Below are 20,638 nucleotides of genomic sequence, written 5' to 3' on the forward strand. Positions count from 1 at the left end.
CTGCCATGCTAAGGCGCAATTACTCCATCGCGTTGGGACAGTACCTTCAAGGAGACCGACAACATGGGAAGGGACTGGAATTGGGGGGCAAAGCCTTGAAATCACAGCGTATCTGGTTATGAGGAAGAAAAAAAAAAAGAAGATAAATACTCTATTTCTGCTAGGGAAGTATATATTGAGGTTTTAGGGTTCAAATCCCTGCATTGAAAATCGCCCTCGTGAACTTTAACTCCAGGTCTTCAAAGTCTAGAAGCTAGCACCTAGTTATGGATTCCTAGAGCACAAGACAAAGCAACAAGTTGGGGTTTTTTTCGTTGTAATTTTAATCAATTTTCACCAATATAAAGGATTTGAATTGCAACTACTGTGTCTGTAAATGTGTTACTCCTGTAAAAAAGGAAAGCCACTCGCTCCGCAGATTTATGCCCCCACACCGCCTATTCTCCAGTTTACAGAAAAACCTGCTAAATCCTACCTGGCAGGACCAGATGCTGGGAAGACAGAGGAGCGAGGTTCTTGCAGGATGTTCATGCCCAACATCTAAGGTTCCACAGGATCTGCGCTTCACCAAACCTTTATCTTTGCCAAGATGCAGATTTGGGCCCAACTCTTGCACTGTAGCCTAAGCCAACTGTTCTTTGCTGAGCTGTTTTAACATACATAGCATCAGAGGAAACTTAGGAAAAGCCATTCACCATGCTTGCACGTACAGCCGAACCCCAGAAAAGTCTCTCTTTATAGAACCAGAGCTTTCTTTACCCATTAAAATTTGCCAAAAAAAAAAAAGGTTGACTTTTCAACGACTGTTTTTCTCCCTATTATTTTTCATGTAGTTTGACACAGTTAAGCTTTTTGCCTCTGCTTTTTCTTTCACCTCCTCTTTCTCCTCTCTTTTCACTCATTCCTGTCTTACTGCCCTTTTCCATTTTGCTTCTGAAGACAGACGATGGGGGGAAGGGGGAACCGAAAACCCAAACACCAAATTTCTTTGTACCAACCTGGGGTTAAATGAATACTTTTTTTAAAAAACCAAAACAAAAAACCCAAAAAAACCCCAAAAACCCCAGGATGAAAGCCCATTCATCCTCACTGGGACCTGGGGGAACTTACCATCTTGCAGGATGAGCTCAGCGCTTTGCAAAATTATCTAAACAGCGGGTACAATACAAGGTGGGTCCCAGCCAGAACTCCGGATATCAGCACTTTCCATCCCTGGAGGGGAGTTCGGATTTCGACATCGGGGCTTGTTCCTTGCTGTTAGAACTGGAAGCCGAACACCCCCCAACATCAGCAAGGTTCAAGCCCAAGGGCACACGTCTCCGATCAGACTCCGCCGATAAGGGACAAGCGGTCCTGGGACAGAAGATCTCAGTGCCCGGGAGGCAGAACAGTCAAAAAAAAATTTCTTTTATTTTAAAGAAATCAAACCATCTTCAGGACCAGCGCAAGGGCACTTGGAAAGCCCTTTGCTGTCACTGTCGATAAAGACGAAGCCTTTTGGTGCAGAATTCCTCCATGTCGACTGCAGGGAGCAGTACACTTTGGCTACACTTCTCGACAAGGGTGCCTAAAAGGAGACTTGTAATGTTCTTTCTGGGTCTCAGGAGCACGAAGCAAACAGAACTCACGGCCACGAGAGCTGGGCATCACCACAGCCCCCTTTAAAGACTAAACTCAAGCAGCCAGGCTCTCTCCAGCCCAGCCTCAAAGCCTGTCCCAGCTCAGCCCACAGCAAAGGGGAAGAGTTGCTCAATTCTTCGCATTCCAGGGACAAGAGCAGAAGCCCAACAGAGCAGCATCTTAAAACAAGAGGAAAAGGAGCACTTGCCTAGCAACAATGGCTGGGATCAGCATGTTCGTCTCTGCTAGCATCTGCAGGTGTTTCTCTCCAGCTGCAGATGTATCACAGAACAGACAAGAAGAGCGAAAAGATTTGGCCCAGAAATCATTCCATGGTTCTACCGTTTATCCCCTGCCATTCTCTTTCCATCCCACCACAGGCCTTCCGAACGTGCTTTCCATGAACATTCAGGAGATCAAGGGGAAGGTCAGCGAAAGCAGTTCAGAGCAAGTATCAGACAGCATTTCAAGAGCTAAATTTGCACTGAAATAATCACATGGAAAAACAAGATGCTAAGATTGCTACTCGTCCAAAAGAGGAACAAAAACATCTTCAGTGTCTTACGGACTCACTAAAAACTAGCCCAGACAGCTAGAGTATTGCATTTTTACCCAGACTGACTCATAAGTGATTAGAATGGGATTAAGGGGGAAAAAAAGAAAACAAACCTCACTGGAACTGTTCCCACTGCAAAGTGGAGATTGAGTCAGAAACAATTATTTTCATCTGGGAAGTGGGAAATGTCATTTTGTAAAACTTACTTTACTCTTTGCTAGAAAAAGACCGACTTTGCTTTGCTTGTGATTTAGAAATGTATCTTTACAATTTTTTGAAATTATGTATTTTCCTATTTCCCCCTTTCATTGGACAGCACAGAAACACCACACACCACTTCTTGTTTCAGGGCAAGAAAGCAGGGGTTTTTTTCCTGTTTCTACTTTTCTCCCCTCACCACCATGTAAATATATCAAAATTCCTCAAATTAGACAAATCCACCAGGTGCTAAAGGCAAAAAAAAAAACCCACACACCACCCCACAAAACCCACACACATTATTCATTTTATAGAACACATTTTGGTTGAAAGAAAGGCTATATACAGCCATTTCCAAATGCTAGGTGTAAAATACACCCCTAAAAGTTTTGGTTTTTTTTTAAATTCACTAGAAGATACTTCCACTTTGAACTCAGAGAAGTTAAAGTATCTCTGATGTCTTCCCTGACAGTCAGCTTTATGTTTCTGGAACGATCTGCACACGAAATTTGATTTAATGAACTATTCAGTCTTCCAAATAAAGCAGACTTTTGCAGACTTTTTTGCAATCTGGCGGTGAAACTCATTAGACAAATTATTTCCAGTAAATTGCTCCCTTCACCCTCACTGAGTAGTACTGCATTTAAGACTTGTGGAAACATTTTATTCTGAGATAAGAGTGCTGTTGCTACTATCCAAGAACAATAGAGGACGATTATGGATTTCATAGAGCATCTAATCTAATTCCTGTATAAACAGGCCATAGGCCTTTTTTAAATTAAATGCCATTTTAAGTCCAGTAGATCCGGTTGAACTAAAGCACAGTTCTGGAAAGAAAAAAAAGACATCCGCAGATAAAGAATGTGCAACAACATACTGTATCATAGCTGCGGCCAAGAGCCAGAACCCTGCCCCACCACCCTCGCCTCTCGCTGCGCCTGTCGTGAGCACCTCAGGGCTCAGGGGAAAGAACAATGCTTCAAAGACAAATTTTGACCCGTTTTAACGGCAGAGGAAAGACTCTGTAGCTCACAGCCTGTGTTTTCAATACGACAGGCAAGAGGGAAATCTTTTATCCCATTTCCGTCTCTCTGTGCCGGAAAAAAAGAGCTAAGTGGCGTCAAATGCCTGGGATTTTCAAAGTTTCTTGCAAACGAGCATTGCCCAGCTCTGGTGAATTTGTTTTAGGTTTAGGTGCAGACCCGTAGATGCACTTAAACCTGTAGATGCTTTTTCAGAGTTGATTACTGCGTATTAAACACACAGCGAGTGGAGCCACGTCCCACCCTGGCTTCGCTGAAGTCAGCTGGAGTTTCGCCACGGAAGCGTTACCTGATGCAGATGCACGTGCCAACGCAGAGCTAACACGGAGGTGGAGGCCTTCCAAACACCATTGAGCAAGAAACTGGGGGAAAAAAGAAATCTTTTCCCCCACTCAACACTCCTTGGATAAGTCACTTGAGAATCTATGTACGTGAGTCATTACCACCACCCCAAAAAAAAAACGTTATTAAGAAATCATCTTCCCAGGTTCACAAAGACCCGTTTATTGAGTGTCCAGCCATAACTGCGGGATGGGAGGTGACGGAACATAGCTCGAACACCAGCGCTCTCATTCTGACACGTTCATCGGCACCCAGTGACAAGGCAGCATTAAGAACACCCCTCACCTACCTTGGCACAGCGCTCGCTGCAGAGCAGCGCTGCGGGAAGTCTGACGACTGTCCCGCTTTCTCCAGGGTTTGTTAGAATAGAAAAACCTAGCCCAGAACAAGTCTCTGTCTAGCATTCTGAAAGACAAACAACAACAACAGTTTTATTTATATATTTAATTTTTAATTAAAAAATAAAGGTCATCTTAATACATCTCTTGCAGCCTTTGGGCAAAATGCACCCTTAACAAGACTTTATGAAAACATGATGCACATCTATTCTTGGCACACCTCTTAAACACGAACTTTCTGCAGCAACTTCTGAAATCCATCATCCTCCCAAAACCCTGAAAACATTTAAATGCTCTTTAAAAAAAACCCTACAAAAATTAGAAGTGGGCCCGAAGCAAAACTCCCAGATCCAAAGCATCCCAAAGCTTTTGGAGCAGACTCAAATCCAAACCCTCATCTCATGCAGAGTTTTATCCGGGATCACTGCAAATTCACAGACACGGCACCCAAACAACCAAGAGAGACGAAATCTGAAAACGCTGACCCGGGTACGAATCTCGCTTCGGAAGCTTTGATCTTACGCTGGGCCAAAGCAAATCTATGGGTCTGGACTCCTTCCTAAAACTGTTTAAGTTGGGCCCATCCCTAACAGAAATAAGTGCTGGTGACATGATGAAATGGTGCTATCAGAGCTCCCCATTTCTTCGCTGTCCCTGATCTGAGACCAGACCAAGCACTCCGTCCGTTTGCGCTACTTAAAAAGGCAAGGATCAAGTCAGGCGAACACACTGAACCCTCCAACGCAGCCGTACCACTGCACGCTCGCCTCCCGCAGCGTGGAAGGAGCCCTCCACTTCTCCTTTGCTTGCCAGGAGGTGTTTCTGGACGCGGTTTTGGCTGGAGACACGTTCAAGCCTCCATCACTAGCAGCGGGAAGGCTCACGCGTGCTGCCGGAGGGCCGGCTCGTCACGGGATGTCTTTGTTCCGCCATGGCCCACGATGGCTGATTCCCAAAGGCACAAAGTGACCAATCTTTAGACTTATACACAAGGTCTACATATATATATATTTATATATATATGTACACACACAATTACATACATATTTAAATATATATATACACATATATATTTGGTTTGGGTTTTTCCTCTTTTATCTTTTTTTTGCTTTTCTTTTTTCCCCTTTCCCTCCCTGCTTTCCCTTTTAACTTAATGGCATAGTCTCCTCTGAGGAGGGCTCTGGTATATGTTCCGGAGACTTCTCTGTCTCCAAAGAGACTTCTGGCTTCTCCTCTGTCAATTTAGGCTCCTCGGGAGCTTGAGATCCCTCCGGTTCCTGACTCTGCGCCTGGCTGTTCATCTTCTCTTCCGCTTCAATTTCCTCCGAGGTGGGGATGGAGTTTTTCTTTGGACGGCCTTTGGGCTTCGTTGGCGCCTCCTGCCCACCTTTCAGTACCTGGAGCAGAGAGATGAACCGTCAGGATCAATCTGAACTCCGCTGCTGTGAGACAGCCTTCAGAGAAGGATGAAACGTGGCTTTGACCTCAAAGTTAATCCATGACTCGGTCACCGTTTCAGCCTCACAGAAATGCCCTGCATTCACGGAGCGAGCATGCCCATTATCTCATATAAATAACACGAAACGCAACCTTTACTGGCAAGGACACCCAAAACCCCGGAGGTGTCTAAGTCAGTCCCTACGGGAGGCCCAAAAGCAACCTATGCATGCAGTCCTCAACACTACAGAAGGAGAAGATTTTATGCAGAATTCAGCTCCTTCCCTGAGTGTTTGCTTTATTCAAAGCCCCAGTATAAGCAGTCATAAACCTCAGCCAGGATTTCCTCTGACTGCCTTTCCTCCAGCCTCTCTGGCTTCTGATGTAGCCTTTTTTTATTTAAACATCCGCATTACAATACCTGAGACCTCTCTCATCTGCATAAAAGGTGGCAGTCAGCAAAACAGGTCTGTTCCTACGCTGAATTCCCCCTCCCTTCACTGCAGCAACAAGACACTTCCAACCAAAGATCTGCATCCAAGATAATCCCAAATTTGTTTTAAGTGGCAGTAACTTCTGCAGCTGCCACAGACATTCAATGAGACAGTCTAGAACTGCATCTCCTCACCCAGATCAGAATACATAAACATCTCCACTGGAAAATGTCACAGCACCATGGTTCCCACCAGGATTTATTGGACATTTGTCCTTTTTAATAGCATTTTAACTGGAAAAGGGCCATGAAGCTGAGGATAAGTGAGAGAGGTGAAAGGAAGATATGAAAATCAAGAATTAATGATACTAGCTCTCAAAACCGCATTGGTTTCCATGGAGCAATACAATCTTTTTTGTGTACACATATAACCAATCCCACAAGCATTAAGATCACAAGAAAATGCCAAAAATGCAGAGGGAGATATTTTGGTTCTTCCCTCTGTTCTGTTCTAATTTCTTTCATCCCTTTGCTTTGTATTCTTCCTGCTGCCTCTGGTCCCTGTAGCCCACCACATATGCTGCAGTATGAACATTTAAAAAAAAAGAGTAAGTCTCTAAGAAAAGTGACCAAGAATAAAACAAAACTTGGTATAAACAGACACGGGTCACTGACACTACGTTCAGCTTCCAAATCTGTTCTTCTGAAATCAGTTTTTAAGGACCATCGGGAAACGGTAACGAACCACTTACCATTTTCTTCCACTTCATCCTACGGTTCTGGTACCATGTCTTCACCTGGAGCTGAGTCAGCCCCAACGACTGGGCTAAGTCAAGCCTGGGAGACAAGACAGGCATCGAAATGAGTTTACAGAGGACAAGAAGAGCTCAGATGCAACACTGTAAGAGCACACAACAGTGAGATCGCCACAAAAGATGGCTATTTGTCTAGCTAGTCTGTTATTTTGAGAGAGGGTCAGACAAAAGTAGTAAATACTGTGATTTTAGGATGTACAGATAGACACTGTCAAGGAAGAAGCAGGAATATTTAAGTGTTTGGAGGCTCTCTGTTCTCTTTCCTCCTCTGTGACCACAGGATAGACAAGCAAGCCCAGAAATTTCAGAAGTTTGCCTGCCCTCTTTGAAACACAAGACTGCTGTATCCCAACAGCTGACACTCCACGTTCGTACGTGAAACGGGGAGCTACTGGTACACCCCATCCCTGAAAAACAAGTCCACGGTGTCTGCAGCAAACACGTAAGAACCAAGACACCCAGCATCCATCTGCCTTTGAAAGTGCTGCTCTTTGTACCATATTTCTTCTTCACTACCTACATAATGGGGATAATAACACTTTCTCATTTCTCACAGAGTAGTAGTACATCTAAATCTATTAATTTCTTACGCATTCTGCTATTCTAGGCAATTTAGGCTTATAAATGAATTTAATATTTGCATGTTTAGCTTAAGGGTATATGTGGCAGACAGCCCATAATCCTGATTCATCCTCCACAAATCTCCAACCTGTGCAAGTTCATCTGAAACCATTCATTATTTCTATACTAAAACCCAGGATATGAAGCAAAGGCAGCTCAGAGTAAGTCTTTATCCTTCCCCACAGGGGATAGCACCAAGCATCTGGCAGTGTCGTAACGGAGTTGCACAACGGACCAAGTTGGAAATCCTCAACAACGCCGGGCAAGCGCCCCACAGAGTCACGCAAGTCCCGCAGGTGGGACAGCTCAAACTCCGAGTCACATTCCAAGGTGCTCTGGATTGTGTGAACTTTTTGGAAAAATATCACCCCGCCTTCGGATGGGGAAACACATTTGCCAAGGCCAAGTTTTTCATAATAAAACTTTTGTTTCAGCTGGGCTCCTAGGGCAGTCAGGCTCACTCTCACATTCACAAACACCTACGTACCCCGCGCCAGCCCTCTGTGCTCAAACTCACGCTCATGGATTCTTGTTCCCCCCCCCACTTTGGATTCCCTCTAGCTCTACAGGCTTTGTTTGCCTGCTGCCTATGCCACCACATCATGTCTGCGAGATATCCCATTGACTTAAAAGATACCATCACTGTGATGTGAAAAGCAGAATCTAGCAGAGGCACGATCCCGTTGCACTGCACTCCCTTACTACTAACACACCCAGTGCTTCAGTTGCCCTCCCAGCAGTACAGTGTTGTGTCCAGGCCAAAAGCTGCAGGATTGGATGCAGATGGCAACCCACTGCTTCGCCACCACGTTTCCAGCCACGAGCTGACAAAGCGAAACACTGCTTGACTAACTCTTCTTGCTTTAATGCACGTCTTACCACACTTTGAGTACCTGCAACCAGCTACCATCTCTTGCCACACGCTTTAGCATAGCCAGCATTGCCTAGAAACCCAAGGAAACAAACAGAGGGGAAGTGGTACACGGGCAGGAATTGCTCATCAGCCTCAAACATGTACAAAGCCAAGGAACAGTCACACGAGAAAATTAACAAACAGTCTCAAGCACTTCATCAACAGTGTCAGCCATCTGGTTATGTGAAGCTGTGAGAAGCCAGTACAGGAGCATTAGAAACTCTGAAGCTATGAGACAGCCTCGCTGTGCCGACGAAATCTGGTCTAGCTGCAGTCCTTGGCTTTGGTGACAGGCAGTACGAGTGGAGAACGCCGAACTTCAAAACCAGTTTAAACATTGGGGCACTGCCATCTGTGGAGTTCGAGGTCTGCTGTACCTTTCAAACCCTCTCTAGGTTTATAAATCTAATAGGAATTGGATAGGTTGTTTTCCTGTAATTTAAATTTGCAGAGTAGGGTTCGAAGCCTTTAAAACAGATAAAACTTTTCCTTATTTGGTTTGTCCATTTGGTACTAAGCAGTGCCTAAGAACTTGCCTTTTCCTTCACAACGACAAAGTATGTGCCTTCATAAGGGCAAGGTAGCCTTCAACTCTGTGCAACCCTGGCTCTGTTTTCCAAGCTGACCGACAGCCCAGCGCCTTCTCACTGAATTGCTACCCAAGTTTGCTAGATGAAAGCTAGGTCAGCCACCAGCTGAAGCTACAGACAACCTCTCAGCTGCCATGAAGACAGAGCCATCCACCACCAGATCCCAGGAGGACACAGGCTCCACCTTTTTTCACATGTGCAGCAGGAACGGGAAAGACACGGAACCTTCTGCTCTGTACCTTACCCGTCTCTAAGCCTGGATGCCTGCTAGCAGGCACACCTCACCACCTGGCATTTCCACTGATATCATCTATTCATGTCACCTTTGATCCCAGCAAAAATTAGCCTTGAAACTGAATCCCATCATCTGCTCATGCCCTTGGCCAATGGCAGAGGAGGTCTCTGTGGAGCCAGAAGGCAGCACTCTACGGCCAGGGAGCGTTTGGTATGCGAACAGCTGAGCAGGAGTAGAGCAGCCCTACTGCTCAATCTTCTCCCAGTGCAAGAGGCTGACCTACCTGTCAGGTGTAGACAGATACTTCTGCTTCTGGAATTTCTTCTCCAAGCCCATCAGCTGGAGCTCCGTGAAGATGGTCCTACTCCGGCGTGGTTTTTTTAACCGAGGCACGGGCTGCTCTGCCTCTGACTCGCTGCTGGCAGGGGTCTCGCTGGCAGGCGTCTCTGAGCTTCCAGTCCGTGAGGTGGGCTGGGCTGGCAGCACATGGGAGCTGGTGGCTGCTGGGATGAGTTGAGGGACCACAGAGGGCTGCCTGGTGATGACGGAGATGAGAGGATATGCCCTCAGAGAAGAGGATCCTGGCAGGGAGGGAAGCAGAGGTGGATAAAGGTGAGTTCAGTGGCAATGTCGTTAACAACAGGAGCACTGGAGTAGAGAGGAACACCCCCCTGGCTCTGCCATTCACATGTGAAATGACCACAAGCAAGTCAGTTCCCCTCTCTGGACCTGTTCCTTCTCCTACATTGCACATGTTTGGCTTTCCGTGGGCTGGGAGTCTCAATGGATGTTTCCCACAGGGAAAACAGGGCCTGCATTTCCTTTTTTTTTTTTTTTTTTAGGAGCTATTATAACACACAACATTGAAGTCATCTGTCTAATTGCCACAAGAGATTAAACTCAGCAAACAATGAAATCTGTCCCCGTTCACACAACTCGGCTTCTCTATGGGCAGTAGGACAGGGTTCACCTAATCTCCCTTTAAATCTCCCTTTACATACAACAGACAATGGAGTTCAATTCACAATTCATCTTATCCTCTGGTAGGCAACTGAAAGAGTCAGATGAATCACACTTACATCCTTCACTGTCTATACTGACCCCGTTGACTACACAGGCAGACGACGACGAACAGTTCGGAAGCAGAGTTCTTCGCCGACTCCTAACTCTACAGCTTACACCAACCAGTTGATACCAGCCCTAAAAAACAAACCAGCAGTTCTGCTCCAACCCCTTCAGGTCAGGGCCAGTCTGGGATGACAAATCTAAACGTTCCCAAACACCAGAGGAAGTTCTGATTCACAACAGACCTTCTGAATTTACAGCCATAGACAGATTTCTGCTCAGCCTTAGCCCCAGGAAATCAAATGTTCCTTTAAAATTCGGGCAGGGAAATACGGCCACGTATGGGAAACACACACTCGTTGCACGATAGCACTCCATACAACTTTGCACCCAACCTGCACAGTCTTGGGCATGACACTTTCTTGCTCTGTGCCTCGGTTTACCTCATTTGCAAAATGGAAACAATCCTCCTTCCCTGGTGGTAAAACATGGATTAAAGTTTAATGTACATAAAGTATTCTAAGATCTCTAGATAAATGGTTCTGTGGAAAGGAACATGTTACACCAGCAGGCCTGATTGTGAAACACTTAATATGAATCACCACTAATGAAAATAACGATCTGTAGACCTCACTGAGTCCATCTCGGTGAGTAACTCGTCGCAGTGGGAGAAAGGAGTTGCCAGCCTGGCCTGCTGATGACCTGTATTCCTCACCCTCCTCCCTCGAGTGAAGAGCTGTGATCGCATAGCTCAGGTCGCAGGGAAGCTGCAGCACACGGGGTACATCAAAGAATCGCACAGCTTGTTGATCGGTGCTGCCCTCCACAACCACTGCAGCTGCGCAAAACCCACCCGCTTCCCAAGCCGGCTTGGAAAACCATCACCACTACACTGTGAATCCCAGCAGACTGGGATTTAAGCAAGACTCTGGTGGTTCGGCAGACTGGGACTGAAGCCTTGCGTTCTCCTCCACAGCCCTGCAACACTAAAAATATAAACCAAGGAAGTACTTGAGAGATGAAATCAGAATTGCTGAGCCAACCTTTAGCTCATATCAAGCATATCTACCTTTTCTTTCTGTGGGTTTTTTTTTGGCGGATGACTCTGCTGATCTACGGCATCACCAAGCAACCTGGCAGAAATTCTGCCTTGATTTACAAGCTCAGTGGCTGTCCAGACCATAAATTAGGATAGAGCACACTGTCCTTTGCTTTACACTACTAATTTTGCCTTCGCTGATATTTGCACACCCACTGACACCAGCCAGCTGCACAGAAGGTAAAGCAGACCCTGCTCCCACAGTCTCGATCCTCCTCACCAGTACAGCTAGTTTCTGCCATCACGGGATAGGAAAAGCAATGCTGACCCACCGCTGGAATCGACCACTTCCTCTGTTTCAGCCCAAATTGCTGAAATGATCAACTCTTTCTCCCCTTTTGAAGGGCACCTCCACTGTTAGAGTCCTATGCAGGAACCCTGAAGCCACCTTCAACATAAGAGATGTTCCTGCGTGAGCAATGAAAATTGTTAATGGTCTTCATCTGGCAGCAGTCCCGGGACTTGGCCCTTCTGCTTTACTGCCCTTGTTCACAGAGGCTCTAAGAGAAGAGACTTCATGGATCCCACTCCCCAGATGCTCCGAATAAGGAGACTGAAAAGTGATGCTGACACACCATAAAAGGAGGGCATCCAGCCTTATTAGATACCTTTATCCTGCTGTTAGGGGGTCTGGGTTCTCACAGATCCTCCTCCCATGCAGGTTCATCCTCTGAGCCTTATCTCACAGCCTGAAATCCCACTACTGTCCTTGCACATGGGTGGCTTTTGGCACCAGATCACTGGTTAATTGATACTTTTACCCTTGTACCCCTGTGTATTTCCAGCAGGGCTCTCCATAAACCACAAGATTACCAAGGATAATAAATCACCAGAGCTCAGAAACCCCTGCAAGGCTCCAAGTGACTGAAACTTCTGGACAAAAGCAATTTTACAAGGGACTGTCTTCAAGGGAGGTCAGCAAAAGGTATTTGATATCGGAGCAATCAGGGATATTTGCTTTCCCATATGGCATTGTGTAGCAGCACGTGGGACTGCCTGGGGTGGGGGGAGGCTAGCTACCACGATCCCAGAGCTTAAGGTCTGCCTCCTTCAAACAGAGGAAAGTCTCTTCAGGCTATTTTTTAATAATCAGGTAGGATCAGGAATAAAAGCACTGCTTTCCTCCTTCCAGGATCAGCAGCGAGAACTTAGCTATTTTTGCAGGGTGAACCACTGAGTGGTTATTAGAGAAGGAGATGCCACTGGAATTGCTTGGGTCCAGGCTTTCAAGCGCTGAGCACCTGAATGAGGGGATACGTTTTCCCAACCGTTCAGCAGCCAGCAGCTGTGACCTGGCCAAATGCTCAGAAAAGCTCAGCACATGCTTATTTTTGGTGCTCGCGTCAGGACACTTCTTTACTTAGAGCACTTCTGAAACCGCTGTTCTACAGAAGTAGTGGTTCGCAACTGCTGAGCTGCTTCAAGCTCTAGGTGGTGAACACATTTGTGAGGCTGCTGACAAGTGTCTTAAATTTGTTTATCATTTCTGCTCGTGAGAGAACCCTTTGCTTCTGGTTTGACACCAACAGTTGCGACAGTGCTTTTAGAAACCATCGCAAATAATGAAAGCATCTGCTGATGTTCAGCCCAGCCACAGACAAGACTTCTCAGCTTTCTGCCCTCAGCCTGATGAGGACATAGGACTGTTAGGGCATAGAGCAAGGACAGCATTTAGAGAAAGCCATGGGGTTCAAGCCTGCAGATATTTGCTGGGAGGAAAGCTGCTGGCCAGAAAGGGAGCAATGCTTTAGCAGTCAACTCTCCTTGCAGAGGAACACCAGAAAAAGCCAACCTCTACATTGCACCAGGTAGCTTCCAGATCACAAAGAAAAAAAGCCTAAGTTCAGTGTCCTGTTCTGAATTTAGTTATCCCGAAGTTCCAAGGCAGCTGAAGTTGAGCCAGTCCATTGTCTCTACGTATGCTATTAACATGACCCCCCTTAAACCATCCACCCAGTTCTGACCCTGATAAAGCCTTGGCTTCCAAACCCTACGAAATCTGAGGCTAGATCTAAATTTCACATCCCTCAGAGTTCAAAGGTATTTCTAGACTGACATGGTATTGTAAGAATGGAATAATTTCTTAATCTTCAACAAATTAAATGCTGGCAAGCGGCTCTTGTCTGCTCAGCACTGTTGTGACATGCTCTGTCTCCCAAAATGGGAAGGAATGGAAATGAAGCGCTCTTCCTTTCCGTACCTGCCTTTCAGAACAGCTTCAGCTGAACACATGCTTTCCTGCATCGCTGTCTGAGCACCTTTTCCAACCCCGACCCATTGGTCTTTTGCACTCAGAAACAAAAAACTAGCTCACGTAAGCCAGAAAATGCAGAATCAGTTTGCCACCCTAGCAACACACCTCAACCGTTTTATGGCTTCCATCTAAAACAATCCAGAGGTGGCACAGCCCAAGGGTGAAGTCAGCAGTGGCTGAGCGCTCAGGAGGTCTCAATGCTCTTCATAGGGACAGCAGTCTCTTACTACGTGGTTTTACACAGAAAAGTCCCAGTTTCATCTATTAGAACAGTCTTAATCATCCCAAAGTCTAGGGTAGTCTCGGGCTTGCTTTGCTGCTGAATACTTCTCAAATACTTGGGAAGTATTAGCATAATCCGTACTTCATACCATGCACAACTGAGGGAGTGGTGCTTCAGCAACAGAAGTTTTCCTGTAGTTATTTTTGAGGCATTTGAATAGTCTCAATTTCCAGCAGCGAGAAAGCTCTTATTTCTGTCTATCTCCATAAAGCTAACATCTGGCCACTCAGTTGCTAAAACTAACCAAGAGCTAAAAATAAAAAGGACATTGGATCTGCAGAGTGTTTTCTAAGGATCTGAAAACGTTTTGCTTTGCTATTTAAATCGGGCCACGCCGGCAGCCGCTGCACAGCGAGGAACAGGTCTGCCCCTTGCACAACGCACTGACCACACCACCTCGAAATGAGTTGGCTTACTCAAGCTGCACAGGTCTAGAAGAACCCAGGACTCCTGTTTCCTAATTACATGTAAAATATTTGTCCTAGAAATGTATCACGATCTGACACATCCAAAGATATTTTTATTTCTCACTTGTTTTGCTTTTTAGCAGCAACACCAAGAAGGGGGACAGAGAACTCATTCCGTTTTCTCCAGAAGCTTTTGGTCAGGGATGCCCATTTTTCCTGCCCAAAACAAGCCAATATCCCGGATGTAAATCTGCAGCGTGTCAGTCTTTTACTCCCTCTTACCCCAGATGTGAATGCAAGCCATAAAGCAGCAAAGACTCACCACACTGGCTCCAGCTACCGGAGCAGACACTGGGAACACTTGCTTTCCCCCAGACCAACCTGAAGCCATCTCTACTTCTCTGCTGCGACGTTTCTATTAGACTTCTTATGGCCACTAGGTATGATGCAGTGGGTACACCGCCACTCCACCAGATCACCTTGCAAAAAGTTTTTATGAAAAATAAATATCTCTGACAAATCTTTTCCCCTTCTTTTTCCCCCTCCCTTTTCTCCCTGGCTTACTTTCATCCCCAGCAGACACACACTAGAGGGAAGAGAAAAGGGAAAGCACTAATTAATTGCACTGTTTGACTGCCGGCAATGGCAGAACAGTTTTCCTCCTAGGCAAACTCAGCTAATTCTGTTTTGGACAGAAAGAAAAAGGAAGGAAAGATTTATGGATCAGCTCCTCTTGGCAGGTCAGCCCTGCTTGGAGGCAGAATAAAATCTCACTCAGAATGGGCTGCAGTGAAAGGTAAATAACAAAAATAAAAAATGAACTTACGACTCAGGAAGGTCTATAAATCTGCCGTCTCCTGAGTGTCAAAACAAAAGGGAACCAAGAAGGAGTTGAGTTCATTTAGGAAAGAGCTTCATTTTGCCGAAGGAGCAGGCAGCCTACTGAAAGGAAGAAGCAAGCCCTGAGCAAAGCAAAGTCAAAAGAAGCAAGGAAATCTTGATAATAAGTTGAACCATACACCGTTTGTCTAGGTGGGAGGGTGTGATATCTACTTTTTCACCACAGATCCCCAAAAGCTGAGATTTGCCAGCCACGCCATTCCCATGGATCCTGGCTAAACTACCACCAGCCTCCCGGGGAGCTGAGCACAGACCTGATCCAATCCAGAAACTCAACATGGCCCAGGAGCCAACTGGTTAAAGACAACAACAGTCCAATACCCACTCTGTAGCTCAGGACAGAGGATGTCCTCTCAGGTTGCCAGGTCGGTGTGGGCTCCTTTGCCTTCTAGTTGCTAGAGCGAGCCGAAGGCTGGTTAGGGACCGAGCGTCTTCCTCAGCCAGCACGCTCCACATTGCCCTGCAGCATCTCTCCTGCCCATCAGGAACCCCACTGAGGGTAGTAAAGCAACTGTTGCTCTCAGGTTAGGACTCACCCCAACTATTTTTGTTGACATTGGATTCAAGCCTACTCTGCTCCATCTTTAGCTGGCTCAGGCCCTGAGCAGTCCCCGGACACAGAGACCTCTTGCCTCCCCAGCACCCTGACCATTGGCAAGCACGGGATCAGCGTCTCCCCGGGCACTGCTGTCTGTCTTTCCTGGAAAGGCGACTTTCCCTCACCTGGCAGGGCTTGTCTCAGCCTACATCCAGCATTGCACCACTGCAATGTCGGCTCTCTTGCTGAGTGCACCTGTCATGAAAGCAATCACGCCGTCAGCTGAGGCAAGGCAGCATGCAAGAGGCGGTGGGACGAGGAACATTCCCTTGCCAGTGGAACGGTACCCTCGAGCTGACAAGCTCACCACCAGCTAAGGACCTCCCCACAGAGATTCCTTCTTGGAACCACCCTCCTCTACTCTTCATGTTCTCCTTAAGCTCTGCTTTATGATTATTAACTATTAGAAGGCAACTTGCATCAGGTTCTTCCCAAGATCAATGCTGCGCTCCACCAAGCACCCTGATAAGGAACGACAGGCAAAAGGCAAGAGAAGAACAGCAACGGGCTGTGCACATACCAGGCAAATTCATTTCCCTTTAGGAACAAGCACTTAGGAGAGGGCTGGAGGGCAATAACCAGGTCTCCCAGCATCCTTGCAAACAGCATGAGATCCAGTCCCTTCCTAGATGCTCTGCTCGCTGGAGTGCTGTCAATAACACACGCTCGAATCCCAAGCTGAAAAACCAACCTGGGTGACGTTCACGCTATGCAGCACGGTGCCGCGCTCAGATCCCTCAGCTATCTCTGGAATGGGAAGCAGCATAGCCATGCCAGGGTATGATTGCACCTGAGCTAATTATGGCCTGAAGAGAGGTGGACTAATTAGGTTGTGAACAGTGTTGACAGCCTGACAGTTTCCAAGCCATGAGTCGGTGTATTTGCACGGTGCAGCCCTTGCAACACCTCGATGCAGATGGTCTTTCAGAGCTAGCTACCCCTCTTGTGTCCTCTCCCAACGGGCTGGAAGTGGCCACAAAATCTTCCTGAAGCTGTCCCCTGCACAAGTCAACAGAGCCTCGAGCCCAGACGTGGTACCTAAGCATGGACTTAAATATTTTAAATTTAAACGTTTAAAAAGTTTTTAAATGACTTAAAACCCTGTCAAACAAAGCTTGCCAGAGAGGTGGCGACAGACCATTTCTCAGGAATCCTTTGCACCAAGCTATTCAGACACTGATTCCCTTCCTATTCTTTCTAGTCTTACTCCAAGACAACCCTACAGATCCTACTCCTCTTTGAATACTGAAATAGCTGCAAAACCTGGACGCACTCCTCAGACCTTTAAAAGCGCCGTATCTCAGCTCTGTAATCAGATCCTTCTGTGGCTATAACACATTAAATGGTAATGCTGGAACTGGGGAAGCTTGACAAAGGTCTTTACTGTCATTCATCTCCTCCAGCATCCCAGCACCTAAAGCTCAGTCACTTAACTGAGAGTTAGCAGTGTTCTGGGAGGGGAGATTTGTCTTTGTTTTTGTTGGGGGTTTGTTTGGCTTTTTTTTTCCCCCTACTAGGTCTCTTTCTTTGGTTACATGTGGAAACCAGTTGTAGCTAAGCAAGAGCCAAAGTCTCTGCACATGAGCAGAAGTGAAGGGCATTTCTGGGACATTTTGAACACTTCCAAAAATAGTCCCAAGCTTCAGCCCAAATGCACAGAGCCAAAATTTCCATGGGAATCATGAGCGTCTCAGAGGCTACAGGAAAACAGAGCAGACAACCCTGAAAATTCACCCTAAGCGCCGAGCTGGAGCACAAAGATCACTGGTGGTACTCCAAAATAGCATTCAGCGAGGTTCCTTGGAGGAAAGTCTAACTGCTCCTCAGTCAACGGCTGCAGGGACAGTTCACACCATATTCTACTTCCACTTCAATTCAATGAACCCCATTAGCCTGACGAAGACCAGCAGTCTTGCAAAAATTAAATGCAACCCAGCTACACAGGAAAAAGTCTGCTTGCTAGAAAATGGCTTCTCTCCCTTATGGAAGAATCCAGACCCAACTGACGTCCATGGCACAAGGCCGATCAGCCTCCGTGGAGCCAGGATTTTGCATCCATGTGTCCACAGGAGGAAAACAAAAAAGAAATGAAAATTAGCAGAGCTAATTTTAGCACAGCTAAAACGATCCTTTGTAGGGTATTCTGACTGAAGGCCAATTCTTCAGGAGCCTATATCTTCTGTGATGAGCTAAGTCTAAGAGGGGGACAAAAAGTGGCAACTCATCAAGTGGTGATTTTTGACAACAGCTTCTTAGGTGGGGATAAATTATGGCTCAGCTCAGAGTCCTGTTTTACCCTCCCCTAGGCACATTAGAGAACCGTCACTTTTATGTTCAATCACTTTTTTTTGAGGGGGTGGGTTTTCAGCTAAGTCAGCTGCAAACAAAACCCCTGATGTCGCTATAAATTAACTTTTATAATAATGAATATAACGTAGTGCAGCTAAAAGGTGCTCTTCCTCAAAGCACCTCTCTCATCATGCGACTAGCGGAGCTGGACACCAGCTTCAGCTGCTGTTCCCCAAGCTGCGGGGCACTTGGATCTGTGGTTGTTTAGCCCAATTTCAAAGCCACAAGTGAAATTTCCTCAGCCCTTGGAGCTGCGAGTTCCAGATTTTCCGTTTCAAACCCGTCCCCATTAGCAATTTATCAACATAATGTTCCAGTGTAACTTCTACATAGTAACAGTAATTAATAAGTTTCAATGCATCTGCGGCATGCATGCCCGAGGCCTTCACAGAAACTAACCAGAAAGATAATTAATCCTTACTTAATAATGACATTTGATATTTATATCGTAATTTTTTTACACGTCTAAGGCACCGTACACACAGTAAGTAATTGGCCTTGAACGAATGACGAGCCCGAAAGCCTCCCTGAACGAGAACTTCTCTCACTCCCTGCTGCCACAGGCAGATGTGTAATAAATACCCTGCCTTAGACAGGGCTGGATTATCTGTCTCATAAACACAATTAAAAAATTCACCTACAGCACCAACGTCTCCAGGGATGCCAGAACCCTGAAGGATGGCACCAGGTTTCTACGGGCAGGGTTGGCGATACCCGTTGCGTCAGCTGGCTTTGTTTGAGGGCCATACTGGGGGGGGAGGAGACAGGAATGCAGGGTGAACCTGGAGTCGAAAGGACCTGGTTGTGCTGCTGTCCTGGGGCCAGTCGCTCCGCTGTGGTTTTCTGTTATCGCAGGGTAGCAATGGTTAGCTGCTGGGTTTCTTCTCAACTGCTGGAAAGATACAGGCAAGCACCACCCGGGTGCTATAGCTTGTTCTCCTCGCACACAGCGGCCGTTCTTCCAGGCTGTCTGTCAAACAGGGGAGCGTGCCAGGACCTTGTCAGATCCTCAGTGAAGAAGAAAATTTATATACAGAAGAAGATTATTTTTTCCAGAAGCATTTAAAGAATCTATTTGGCTGGCACTCGAGACATCCTTTGCAGCAAATGTAATAGCACTCTGGCTTAATTGGTGGAGAGGGAATCAGAAGAACATACACCACTTTGCTATTTTGAATGATTCCACCTCATGTATTCGAATGGCAACCTGCCTTTTGGAAGGGAGCCTCCTTTGACTCAAACCAGGCAAACTGAGCACGGCTCAGAGAGGTCCTGCTCTTTGTCTGAGGCTACAGAGAAGCGATTCTGTCTGGGATTCCTCACCTTTAGCAGATGATCCCTTTAAATCCCACTCAGTGGGAAAGGAGGTGCTCTGAACCCGAGCAGACCAGTCCTAGTTTCTCCTGTTAGGATACATGGGCCCAAGGCCATCACAAATGGAAACAGCTCTAAGTGGAGGGTGGGTTTGGACATGAACCTCCATTCCAGGCTCTCACTGTTCGGACTCCAAGGGAGCTTTAAGACCAGGCCACATTAGTCCCAGAGCAATAAACACAAACACATCTCCATAAACGACAGCGCTCTGACGGTGCAGGAAAGTTACTGGGATACAAGCCACCAGCTCATTTACTGTATCTGCATCGAGGGACACTTTGGCTCCATTAAGCTAACTTCAATTTGAGGCTCTTTCTTCTGAATTAAGTCATATTAAATATTTCAGCCAAGTGTTTCTTCCATTACCGAGGATAAGACTCAACTCTAGAGCTCATCACCCGTCAGACCCAGATTTAGCAAGCCAAGTTGCCAAAAGATTACAGAATCAAATAGCTAGAAGGAATGGATTCACATGCAGCCTCTGGGCTTGTCTATTGGGGGTGGAGGAGAAACACTGCACCAAGACGACACAACTCTCAGGGTGTCTAAGCTTAAGTTCCAACCAGTTTCTGTCTTTACTGACGACAGCCGGATGACCAGACATCTTGGGACACTGGGGAGAAACGCAGGAGGCCAAATCCAGGCCTTTGTCCAGATGGTGTCACTGGTCAAGGAGCAAGATTTGGACTTAGATGGAGAAACAGATCGTCAGAGCTGAGAGGATACAGTTTAATGGAAGGATAAGTCACGTTCTGTTCTTTATGCTGCTCCCTAAGTATCTCCTACTGGCTACCATCCAAGACACAAGTCTACATGGACTTTGGACTGACACATTACGACCATTCTTATATCCTTACACATTTGATAAATAAATCTGCTTTCTCTCAGGACTTCACAGCTTCTGTCCAAGTTCAAACACATAATGCCATGCATGCATAAATCAACTGGTCCTTTACTTCCTGCTCTGTTAATTATTATCACCACATCCATAAGCAAACACTGGCCTTGGACAGCTGACTAGCCGTGCACACAAAAGCACTCTTCAGGTTTCTCAAGCCCACCCCTGTGTGAGCTCCAGCAAAAAACCTGCCATGAATATCACTACCCCTTCCTGCTTCGAGCCTCTAAAACACTCTGGTGAGTGACACATGGGAAGAGAGAGTGTTCA

At 46.4% G+C, this 20,638-nt stretch overlaps 1 protein-coding gene across 1 annotated transcript in view; it reads right to left on the reverse strand.

Annotated features, from left to right (window-relative positions):
• Window positions 1-4,194: 4,194 nt before the first annotated feature.
• BARX2 (BARX homeobox 2) overlaps window positions 4,195-20,638 on the reverse strand; it is a 34,931-nt gene continuing 18,487 nt past the window's right edge. Inside the window, exons 2-4 of the mRNA XM_075442412.1 lie at window positions 9,425-9,722; window positions 6,720-6,804; window positions 4,195-5,494 (exon numbers count right to left, since the gene is read on the reverse strand). Coding sequence (XP_075298527.1) covers window positions 5,243-5,494; window positions 6,720-6,804; window positions 9,425-9,722 — 635 coding nt within the window. The 3' untranslated portion in view covers window positions 4,195-5,242. The remainder of the gene's footprint in view (window positions 5,495-6,719; window positions 6,805-9,424; window positions 9,723-20,638) is intronic.

Source organism: Opisthocomus hoazin, chromosome 24 (genome assembly GCF_030867145.1).
Source record: "Opisthocomus hoazin isolate bOpiHoa1 chromosome 24, bOpiHoa1.hap1, whole genome shotgun sequence".
Classification (NCBI taxonomy): domain Eukaryota; kingdom Metazoa; phylum Chordata; class Aves; order Opisthocomiformes; family Opisthocomidae; genus Opisthocomus; species Opisthocomus hoazin.